The sequence below is a fragment of the Saccopteryx bilineata genome, chromosome 9 (assembly GCF_036850765.1).
Source record: "Saccopteryx bilineata isolate mSacBil1 chromosome 9, mSacBil1_pri_phased_curated, whole genome shotgun sequence".
Lineage (NCBI taxonomy): Eukaryota > Metazoa > Chordata > Mammalia > Chiroptera > Emballonuridae > Saccopteryx > Saccopteryx bilineata.
Window position 1 is genome coordinate 22,493,423 of NC_089498.1, and position 12,317 is coordinate 22,505,739.

Sequence of the window (12,317 nt, forward strand, 5' to 3'; positions counted from 1 at the left end):
AGCATTGATCCGAAGCATGGAGGGAGTTTGCTCCCTGGCCAAGGCACACACAGGAACAGATCAGTTGTTCTGTCCATCTCACCCTTCCTCTCTCTCTCTAAAATAAAAAATTAAATTTTAAAAACTTAGTATCTCTAAGAGCTTAGAACAGTGTGTTGGCATAGTATTCACTGGATAAGTGCTAGCTCTTAACTGGGGGAGCTGGAGCACTGCCTCATGTGCTGGGACCACGACGTGGACACGAGTTGCCTGGACATGCCAAGTCAGAGCCAGAGCGACCCGCAGACAGAGGTAAAGAAACAGAACAAGGCAGACATGGGCGCCGCTAACATGGGTTATCTCTTCAATCCTAAGAATCTTTGCTTTGAGAATTGACGTGACCCAGTTCTGTTTGTCCAGTTGTTTTTGGAACATCAAAGCCCGAGCTTTTCACAGCAGATAATCCTATGAAAACATAACTTAAAATAGCATATTCCAATATTTAATCACATATAGGGAAAGATCTTTTTCTTTGTAGGACTTAATTAAAATTTCTCTTGCGGGCCTGACCAGGTGGTGGCACAGTGGATAGAGCTTCGGACTGGGATGCAGAGGACCCAGGTGCGAGACCCCGAGGTCGCCAGCTTGAGTGCGGGCTCATCTGGTTTGAGCAAAAGCCCACCAGCTTGAACCCAAGATCACTGGCTCCAGCAAAGGGTTACTCGGTCTGCTGAAGGCCCACGGTCAAGGCACATATGAGAAAGCAATCAATGAACAACTAAGGTGTTGCAACGCGCAATGAAAAACTAATGATTGATGCTTCTCATCTCTCTCCGTTCCTGTCTGTCCCTGTCTATTCCTCTCTCTGACTCCCTGTCTCTGTAAAAATAAATAAATAAATAAATAAAATTTCTCTTGCAATAACTTAAACTTGCTTATACTCTTTTGACTTTCTCCTGAGATGGAAGACAACTGATCAGAATTTTGTCATAATTGTGTTTTTCATTTAGGAAATAGAAAGCGAAACCCTATTTGAAGGTTGTCACTTCTTCCATTTATTTTCTGCAGAACTCCAGTGCTTTAACTCTGCCTGTTCCCAGCTCTCCTGTCCCTGCTGAACTCTCTGACCTGATATTTACTTTCACTATAAATATTTATTAATAATTAAAACATGAACATGGAGAAAATTCAGTGAACAAAACTGTATTTTGTGCAACTCCTCTTAGTTTCATGATCTCCCTTTTCGATCTCCGAGAAACAACTGTATCCCCGATTTACTATACATCCTCTCAGAGGTACCTATGCACTTGCAGGTACATTTGATGATAAATGGCAGCATACTATAAATACTGTCATGAGTTTTGCTTTTTTCTTTTAAAGATCTTATTTATTTTAGACAGAGGAGAGAGAGAAAAAGGGTGGAGGAGGAGCAGGGAGCATCAACTCGTAGTAGTTGCCTCTCATATGAGCCTAGACCCGGCAAGCTCGGGGTTTTAGACCGGCAGCCTCAGAGGTGCAGGTCAAAGCTTTATCCACTGCACCACCACAGGCCAGGCAAGTTTTGCTCTTTTGCCTTAACAATTTACCTGGAAGTTGTTCCATCTATATATATAAAACTGTCCCTATTATGTTTTATTCATTTACTATATAGTATTCCATTGCATGGATGTACCATAATTTATATAACCAGCTCCAATTGATAGTCACATACATTGTTTCCAATCTTTTATTATTATTACCGTTAACACCATTTTACATATGTAATTTTACACGTATACAAATATATCTGTATGAGAAATTCCTTGAAAAGACTCACTAAAAATGTATATACTTTTTTTTTTTCACAGAGGGAGAGCCAGAGAGAGGGATAGACAGGGACAGACAGACAGGAATGGAGAGATGAGAAGCATCAATCATTAGCTTTTCGTTGCGCATTGCAACACCTTAATTGTTCATTGATTGCTTTCTCATATGTGCCTTGACTGCAGCAGACAAAGTAACTCCTGTATATACATTTTTTTAAAGATATTTATTAATTTTAGAGTGGAGGAGAGAGAGAGAAGGGGGGGAGGAGCAGGAAGCATCAATTCCCATATGTGCCTTGACCAGGTGAGCCCAGGGTTTCGAACCGGTGACCTCAGCGTTCCAGGTCGATGCTTTATCCACTGCACCACCACAGGCCAGGCTATACATTTTTAATTTAGAAATATATTGTCCACTTTTTCTCCTCAGTTATTGTCCCAGTTAACACTCCCATGAGCCATGGATAGGAGTCCGCCCCCATCTCCAACAGCCCAATGAACAATACATGTACCTCTGAAACGAAGGAAAGACTTTGCAACTGTACTCGTGAGAAAATGCAAGTTGAAGCTGAACTAAGGCACCATTTCCACCTCTCACGTGGGCAGAGCTCCCTCTGCTCTCGCCCTTCTTCATTCCACCCTCCCATGTCATTGTCTAAAACACAAATCTGTGTTACTCCCTTGTTCTAAACCTCCCAGCAATTCCCTTCACGTTTAAAATCCCAACCCCTTTCCAGAACTAACCAGGGTCGGCCCACCTGGCCCCGGCTACACCTGTCACCCCTTCCCCTTCCCCGCCACCCCTCCTTCACTAGTCTTCAGCCACCAAGCTTCTCACAAGCCACTTCTCAGGGAAGCTTTCTCTGGCCACTCTTCCTGAATGAACAGCTCTGCTCCTTCCCCACCGAGCTCTGTCTATTCCTTCACCTCACTTAGGTTTTTCTCCATAGCGCTGAGTACTGTTTGGTTACCACCTGTCTGTCTCCCTCCTCAAATATGAGCACTCTGTGCATCCACTACTCCTCCATCCACTACTGTGTCCATGCACCTAGGACAGGAGCCGGTATATGTGAGCACTTAATGCACACTGCCTGAAGGAATGAATGAGTGAATATCAGTTCATAATTGTTGCCCACCTTGCTTGCTTTCTTTTTAGTGAGAGAGGTGGGGGAGTGTTAGGGGGGACGGACAGGAAAGAAGAGAGCTGAGAAGCATCAACTCAGAGTTGCAGCATCATAATTGTTCATTGACTGCTTTCTTATATGTGCCTTGACCGGGGGGGGGGCTCCAGCCGAGCCGGTGACCTTTGTGCTCAAGCCAGCGACCATGGGGTCATGTCTATGATCCCACACTCAAACCTGCGACCTCGGGGTTTCAAACTTGGGTCCTCAAGAGTCCCAGGCTGATGGCAATATCCATTGCACCATGGCCTGGTCAGACCTTTCATTGGGCTGCTTGGTTTTATTTGCTTGTCTTGATAAATAGCCTTTTATGTATTAAGAGCTTGTTTAGTTGTAAATACAGATTTAGATAGTTATATGGATAAAAACTAAGACCTTAAAAAAATTAAAATCCGTCGGCCTAGCATGCAGGAGTCCCGGGTTCGATTCCCGGCCAGGGCACACAGGAGAAGCTCCCATCTGCTTCTCCACCCCTCCCCCATTCCTTCCTCTCTGTCTCTCTCTTCCCCTCCCTCAACCAAGGCTCCATTGGAGCAAGGTTGGCCCGGGCGCTGAGGATGGCTCTGTGGCCTCTGCCTCAGGCACTAGAATGGCTCTGGTTGCGACAGAGTGACGCCCCAGATGGGCAGAGCATCGCCCCCTGGTGGGCATGCCGGGTGGATCCCGGTCGGGCGCATGCGGGAGTCTGTCTGACTGTCTCTCCCCATTTCCAGCTTCAGAAAAATACAAAAAAAAAAAAAAAAAAAATTAAAATCGCCTTGACCTGTGATGGCGCAGTGGGTAAAAGCATCAACCTGGAACACTGAGGTCGCCGGTTCGAAACCCCGGGCTTCCCTGGTCAAGGCACATATGGGAGTTGATGCTTTCTGCTCCTCCCTTCCTTCTCTCTCTGTCTCCTCTCTCCAAAATGAATAAATAAAATCTAAAAATAAATAAACAATGCTGCAATAAACATGAGGGTGCATATCTTCTTAAAAAAAATTAAAATCATTATCTTTATCATGTTCTCTTCCTATCTGCGAATATGGCATGCTTTGCTATTCTTATCTCATCCTCAGTAATATTCAGAATTGCTCTTCAGAGAATTCTTGCACATCTATTAGCATTTATTTTATCTGTTGTGCCACATTGTAAATAAGATCTTTTATTTATCTATACTTTCTAAGTAATTATTGTTTGGATACACGAAGGATATTGATTTATCTTTAGTACCTAGCCACCTTGCTAAATGAGCATTTTGTCAGTATAGTTTTTAGGTTCTCTTACCCCCCCCCAGATTTATTGAGGTATAATTGACAAAAATTTCACATATTTGAGGTACAACATGATGTTTTGATATGCAACTACATTGTAAATGATTACCACAATCAAGCTAATTAACATTGCTCATAAAATGTTTTGTTCTTGGTGTGGGAAGCCCAAGGTCACAAGGCCCTGTAGCTAAGGCCACAGGAGGACAAAGCTGTAGACGAGATTCCCTGGAGCCAGGCCTATAGCCGGAGAGTCAGCCACGTGGGGGACCGACCTTGGCCTCCTTGGCCTGGGACTTCACCAAGGATTCACATCACCTACCTAAATCCCAAAGCTCCCAGAAAGGCACTTTGTCTGTGGATGGCTGCCACATTGTTGGAGAGAGATACAGCAAGGGACCTCATTTCCACCATTTGCTGACACCTCTCAGTGGATTCTCGTGATCCATCTAGACCCCTGGTCAGCAAACCGCGGCTCGCGAGCCACATGCAGCTCTTCAGCCCCTTGAATGTGGCTCTTCCACAAAATACCACGTGCGGGCGCTACCTCGATAAGGAATGTACCTACCTATATAGTTTAAGTTTAAAAAATTTGGCTCTCAGGCCCTGGCCAGTTGGCTCAGCGGTCGAGCGTCGGCCTAGCGTGCGGAACACCCGGGTTCGATTCCCGGCCAGGGCACACAGGAGAAGCGCCCATTTGCTTCTCCACCCCTCCGCCGCGCTTCCCTCTCTGTCTCTCTCTTCCCCTCCCGCAGCCAAGGCTCCATTGGAGCAAAGATGCCCCGGGCGCTGGGGATGGCTCTGTGGCCTCTGCCTCAGGCGCTAGAGTGGCTCTGGTCGCAACATGGCGACGCCCAGGATGGGCAGAGCATCGCCCCCTGGTGGGCAGAGCGTTGCCCCTGGTGGGCGTGCCAGGTGGATCCCGGTCGGGCGCACGCGGGAGTCTGTCTGACTGTCTCTCCCTGTTTCCAGCTTCAGAAAAATGAAAGAAAAGAAAAAAAAAATTTGGCTCTCAAAAGAAATTTCAATCGTTGTACTGTTGATATTTGGCTCTGTTGACTAATGAGTTTGCAGACCACTGATCTAGACCATTACCTATATAGCATATGTATATACATCATTATCTACAAATTATAATTTCACTTCTTCCTTTTTTAAATACCTTTCATTTCTTTTTTTTCTTTTTTTACAGAGACAGAGAGAGTCAGAGAGAGGGATAGACAGGGACAGACAGACAGGAATGGAGAGATGAGAAGCACCAATCATTAGTTTTTCGTTGCGCATTGCAACACCTTAGTTGTTCAATGATTGCTTTCTCATATGTTCCTTGACCACAGGCCTTCAGCAGACTGAGTAACCCCTTGCTTGAGCCAGCAACCTTGGGTCCAAGCTGGTGAGCTTTGCTCAAACCAGATGAGCCCGCGCTCAAGCTGGTGACCTCGGGGTCTTGAACCTGGGTCTTCCACATCCCAGTCCGACGCTCTACCCACTGCACCATCGCCTGGTCAGGCTCATTTCTTTTTTTAAAATCCTGTTGCATTAGCTAAAAGCTCCAAAAATGTTTTTTAAAAATAGTGGTGAAACTGCATTTTTTATTCCTTACTTAATGAGGCAGTTTTTACAATGGCTCTTTGTACTCTCTCATTAGGATTTGTTACTGATGGGAACTCCTTTCTTTTGGGCAATGTTCTGCTTGTCAGATTCGCATTCCCAGCTCCACAGTCTCTCCAACCAGAGTGTCTCCCCAAGAACAAGGGAAGCCATCTCACCAGGATCTGGAGGATACAGAGAATTATGGGTTTAACTGGAGGCCCCCTGAAATGAACCACACAGAATCAGACAGCATTTGGCATTATCAGAATCAGGAGACCCTGGGTGGCTATCCCATCCAAGGGGAATTTGCCACTTACTCAGGAGGAGGATACGTTGTCAGACTTGGAAGACACACCAGTTCTGCCATCGGGTGAGCGAGCCTGCGCCCTGAACAGGCTGACCGGGATGTTTGCTCTGTCTGTTCTTAGGACAAGTGCGAATTAAGGACCAGTTTGAGTAGTGCAGACACTTTTATTTTAGACTTTTAAGGAAATGTATCTTTTAGTTTAAAAATTGTTTGTTCAGCCTCAATCTACAGGTATGTTTTAGTTTGCCCATTTGCCAAATCTCATTCCTTTTCTCATCTGGAAAAACGTATCCATTTCAATTGTAGCTGCAGTTGAACAAACTACTCATCAAATATAGGAGAAAACACTGCCCTTCATTGAGAACCACAATCAATCCAAAATTCAAATGCCAAAAATAAATTGCCATGACTTGCAGAGTGGTTTTGTATATTAATCCTGAGAATATGTTATTACGTATGAAAGTCTAAATTAAAATGATTATTTCTTCACTTAAATTTAAGGCAAGAAATTAATTTTTTTTAAAAAATGCCCTAGCTGGCCTGACCTGTGGTGGCGCAGTGGATAAACTGTCAACCTGGAATGCTGAGGTCGCCGGTTCAAAACCCTGGGCTTGCCTGGTCAAGGCACATATGGGAGTTGATGCTTCCTGCTCCTCCCCCCCTTCTCTCTCTCTCTCTCTCTCTCTCACTCTCTCTCCTCTCTAAAAATTAATAAAAGAAAATTTTTTTTAAAAAATGCCCTAGCCGGATAGCTCAGTTGGTTAGATCATCGTCCTGAAGCACAGAGGTTGCTGGTTCAATCCCCGGTCAGGGCACACACAGGAACAAATGTTCCTGTCTCTCTCCTGCTCTCTCCTTTACCTTCTCTAAAATCAACAAAATAAACCTTAAAAAAAATGTCAACCAAATGACATTTCCACCCCTTAACACCTCTCAAAATTGAATAGCTATTAGTAAAGAGTACCATTTAACACTTCAAATAGAAGTTAGTTGACATAGCATATAAAATTCCACCTCAGACCTTAAATGCCAAATATATTTTCTTGAACATTTAACCTTGGTGTGACTACTGTTGTGAAAACTTGCATTAGTAATTATAAAAGGTACAGGTAAACCAAACTGGGGAATGCAGCTCCTCGCTCGGTGTGGGCGATACTGGGAACGCCAGGGCACCCTCCTCCTCCGCGAGGCTGAATGGAGACTGCGGCAGCCTGTCCTGTTTTCCCAGAGTTCCACAGCATCTGGAACAAAGCCACTGGCTGGTCCGCTGCACCAAAGCCTCTGTGGAATTTGTGGCCTTCAATGCCAATGTGAACCTGTTCTGTGCAGTGACCCTGATTCTGGAATCCAACCATGTGGGTACGAAGGTCCCTTCTTCCCTCCCTCTGACCTGGCCATTCCAGAAGTCCCAATTGATTATCCAGCAGTTCTCAACCTGTGGGTCGTGACCCCTGCCGGGGTCACGACCCACAGGTTGAGAACTGCTGGATTATACCATTAAAGGGCATTATTTTACTTAAAGTTATTGTGCATAATTTTAAAAGTCAAACAGTTCAAGGCAAAAACAAGTAGTCCTTACTCCCCACCTCATACCTACACCCCAACATTTTTAACTGGTTCTTCTGGAATTTAAAAATTAAGATGCGTATTAGCTATTTCATAAATCTTTGGTTTTAGACAGCATTCTTTTATGACAGTGAGGATTTAACTTGCTTATCCCCACATATCCCTAAACAGTGGTCGGCATACCGCAGCTCACGTGGCTCTTCCACAAAATACCACGTGCAGGTGCTACCTCAATAAGGAATGTACCGACCTGTGGTGGCGCAGTGGATAAAGCGTCGACCTGGAAATGCTGAGGTCGCCAGTTCAAAAACCCTGGGCTTGCCTGGTCAAGGCACATATGGGAGTTGATGCTTCCAGCTCCTCCCCCCTTCCTCTCTCTCTCTTTCTCTCTGTCTCACTCTCTCTCCTCTCTAAAATGAATTAATAAATAAAAAATTAAAAAAAAAAAACAAAAAAAACTTAAAAAAAAAAAAAATAAGGAATGTACCTACCTATATAGTTTAAGTTTAAAAAATTTGGCTCTCGGGGCCCTGGCCAGTTGGCTCAGTGGTAGAGCGTTGGCCTGACGTGCGGGGGACCTGGGTTTGATTCCCGGCCAGGGCACATAGGAGAAGAGCCCATTTGTTTCTCCACCCCTCCACCTCCTTCCTCTCTGTCTCTCTCTTCCCCTCCCGCAGCCAAGGCTCCATTGGAGCAAAGATGGCCCGGCACTGGGGATGGCTCCTTGGCCTCTGCCCCAGGCGCTAGAGTGGCTCTGGTCGCTGCAGAGCGAAGCCCTGGAGGGGCAGAGCATCGCTCCCTGGTGGGTAAAGCGTTGCCCCTGGTGGGCGTGCCTGGTGGATCCCGGTGGGGCACATGCGGGAGTCTGTCTGACTGTCTCTCTCCATTTCCAGCTTCAGAAAAAAAGGAAAAAAAATTGGCTCTCGGAAGAAATTTCAATCATTGTACTGTTGATATTTGGCTCTGTTGACTAATGAGTTTGCCGACCCCTGCTCATACACACACACACACCCCTTTTCTCTTTCCTCATGTTCCCACTATAGCGATTGATTTATAGTACTATTTCCATTATTGTGATAGTATATTTTAGAAAGATGAACCATGTAATGTATTACAATTCAACTGCCTTCCTTTCACAACTGTTTTCCCTAGTTTATAATTACTTTCATATTTGCTTGGTTTTGCATGCATTCTATCATTGGAGCTGAATCAAACTCTTCGAAGTAAAAATCTCATTCTATTCAAAAGCATCACATAACCTATCATTTTGTCTTTTTTTTTTTTTAATTGATTTTAGAGAGAGAAAGGGGGGAGGAGTGGGAAGCATCAACTCGTAGTAGCTGCTTTCCATATGTGCCTTGACCGGGCAAGCCCTGGTTTTCGAACTGGCGACCTCAACATTCCAGGCCAATGCTTTATCCACCACGCCACCACAAGTCAGACTTGTCTTTTTCTCAAGAGACAGCCTCTCTAGGGCCCTGCATCCTTTTGGTCCAGTACAGATTGGTCTTCTCTGGGCCTGCTCTTTTCCGGGACCCTCCCTTCACTGTCGCACTCGGGACTAGCTGTACCTCTCTGTTGGACCCTTTCTCCTAAGTCCAGGTCTTCCTCTCTTGGCTTCCTTTCTCGTCTTGCTGGAGCACATCTCTGCAATAACTTCCTGGAAGAGTGCAAGGGCAGTAAATTATACAAAGCCTTACATGTCCAAATTTTTTTCTGTCATCACATTTGACTGCTTATTTGACTGGATACAATTGTTTTTCACAGAGTTTTGGAAAGCAGAATCCATTGCTTTTTAATCAGTATGATGATACGAATCAGTATGATGATGCCCCTACTCCCCAGTTCTTAGGATTGTCTGTCCCTAGAGTTATGAAAGGGCCTGACAAACTTCATGGGAAGTCCTTTAATCTGGAAACATATCCTTAAGTTCTGAGAAAGTGTTTTTGCATTTCTTTATAAATTTCTCGGTTTTTCTTCTGCTAGTCCTTGAATTTTGAGATAGAAACTCCTGGACTGATCCAATCCTCTGATTTTCTTAGGTTTTTTGCTTTTTTTTTTTTTTTTTTTTGTATTTTTCTGAAGTTGGAAACGGGGAGGCAGTCAAACAGACTCCTGCATATGCCCGACTGGGATCCACCTGGCATGCCCACCAGGGGGCGATGCCCTGCCCATCTGGGGTGTCGCTCTGTTGCATCCAGAGCCATTCTAGCACCTGAGGCAGAGGCCACAGAGCCATCCTCAGCTCCTGGGCCAACTTTTGCTCCAATGGAGCCTTGGCTGCGGGAGGGGAAGAGAGAGACAGAGAAGGAGAGGGGGATGGGTGGAGAAGCAGATGGGCGCTTCTCCTGTGTGCCCTGGCCGGGAATCGAACCCAGGACTCCTGCACGCCAGGCCGACACTCTACTACTGAGCCAACTGGCCAGAGCCTGGTTTTTTGCTTTTTTTTTTCCATCTTTTCCTTCTAATTTTGAGAGATCAGTTTTTAAAGCATTTGAATTTTTCATTTTTATATTTTAATTTCCAAAAATTGTGTTTGCCCTCATTTTTTTCAGGCTCCTGTAGTTTAAAAAAAAATTTCCATTTTGAGAAGAAAAAGCATCAACTCATTGTTCCACTTAGTTGTGCACCCATTGATTGCTCCTTGTATGTGCCCTGACCAGGGATTGAACCCGCCACCTTGGTGCTCTGGAATGACCTTATCCACTGAGCCACCTGGCCAGGGCTCCTGTAGTTCTTCTACAGAATCAATATCCTCTCAGCTCTCTGAGGAGACTACAGGTTCATTTTGTTTTTATCAGCTCTTTCACTTTCTCTAATTCCTCTTAGCTTAATGTATTTTATTTTATTTTTTTTTTTTTTTCATTTTTCTGAAGCTGGAAACAGGGAGAGACAGTCAGACAGACTCCCGCATGCTCCCGACCGGGATCCACCCGGCACGCCCACCAGGGGCGACGCTCTGCCCACCAGGGGGCGTTGCTCTGCCCATCCTGGGCGTCGCCATGTTGCGACCAGAGCCACTCTAGCGCCTGGGGCAGAGGCCACAGAGCCATCCCCAGTGCCCGGGCCATCTTTGCTCCAATGGAGTCTCGGCTGCAGGAGGGGAAGAGAGAGAGAGGAAAGCGCGGCGGAGGGGTGGAGAAAGAAATGGGCGCTTCTCCCGTGTGCCCTGGCCGGGAATCGAACCCGGGTCCTCCGCACGCTAGGCCGACGCTCTACCGCTGAGCCAACCGGCCAGGGCTATTTATTTTATTTTGATCTCCAGTTTACAGTATCAGAAGTTTAAGCATCTGGCTATTCTTTCTTATTTAAGAAAGAGACATTTTTATGCCTGACCAGGTGGTGGCGCAGTGGATAGAGCATTGGACTGGGATGCGGAGAACCCAGGTTTGAGACTCCGAGCTCACCAGCTTGAGCTCGGGCTCATCTGGTTTGAGCAAAGCTCACCAACTTGGACCTAACTAAGGTCGCTGACTCCAGCAAGGGGTTACTCTGTCTGCTGTAGCCCCACGGTGAAGGCACATATGAGAAAGCAATCAATGAACAACTAAAGTGCCACAATGAAAAACTGATGATTGATGCTTCTCATCTCTCTCCATTCCTGTCTGTCTATCCCTTTCTCTGACTCTGTCCCTGTAAAAAAAAAAAAAAAAAAAAAAAAAAAGACATTTAAAAAATAAATAAATGCTAAATAGAAACTCTGTATACATGTCAACTGGTATAGCTGTCTTTTTTCTCGGGCAGTCATTTTCAGAGAGGGAGCCTCCAGACTTCTGCTTAGAAGACAGAAGCCTGTTAGACTTCCCAGAGCCAGCTGAGAGAGGGGGACAGGGAAGGGTCTCGCCATGTGGTATGTAAACTCTCTCCAGTTCCCTTTTCCAGTAGACTTTCAGATATACCTGCTGTCTCCGAGTTCAGATTCTCTGTAGTTCAACATCACTAGGAAAGAAATCACAAGGGTAGATAGTGGGAGGCAGGCTGGGTGGCAAATGTCTGGTGACAGGGTGAGGAAATCTGGGCTCTAATTGCTTATGTTCAGACTTGCAATCAGTTCTGTCTTCTGTCCCACTTGTCCCCTACCTTCAGAGGAACCTGATGTCCTTAATTCTCAGCCTTTCCAAGTAAGAACTGGCTTGCTTCTGGGTTTCTCGCTTAGGTTTCCACTTTCTTGAATCCAGTCAGTGTCATTCATCTGTTTTCCAGTAGTGTGCCGCTCTCATTTGACCACCTCTTCTTCATCTTTTTCACTTTTTATCCCTTCATTGTCATTGTAGTGGCATTTTGTAAGGGACTGGAGGGAAATTGGTACATTGAATTTCCCTACTTTTAACAGGAAGTCTGTCTTCTTTTACTACTTCCTTTCTTCTCTCCCCAGAATGTGCCCACAAGTGTCCTTCCATTTGCCACCAGGTTTTACTTCGAATCAGGAATGTTTTCTTCCCAGACCCACATAGTAGACCGCTTCTTACACTTACCTCTAAACGAAGCATGAAGGCTTCCTGAGGGTCTTCAGAGGGTTTTTAATGTTGGTAACCACCAAAAGAATAGAGGGGAGATAAACAAAGGGAAAGTCCCAGCCTTGAGAGCTAGCTATTCAAAGTAGGAATTTCTTTGTTCTTAAAGTGTACTTCCTACTATC

At 45.3% G+C, this 12,317-nt stretch overlaps 1 protein-coding gene across 1 annotated transcript in view; it reads left to right on the top strand.

The window, feature by feature from the left end:
* PKD1L3 (polycystin 1 like 3, transient receptor potential channel interacting) overlaps positions 1-12,317 on the top strand; it is an 82,266-nt gene that overhangs the window by 63,244 nt on the left and 6,705 nt on the right. The window contains 3 exon segments of the mRNA XM_066244114.1: positions 5,861-5,905; positions 5,908-6,175; positions 7,341-7,471. Of these exon segments, the coding sequence (XP_066100211.1) occupies positions 5,861-5,905; positions 5,908-6,175; positions 7,341-7,471 (444 nt within the window).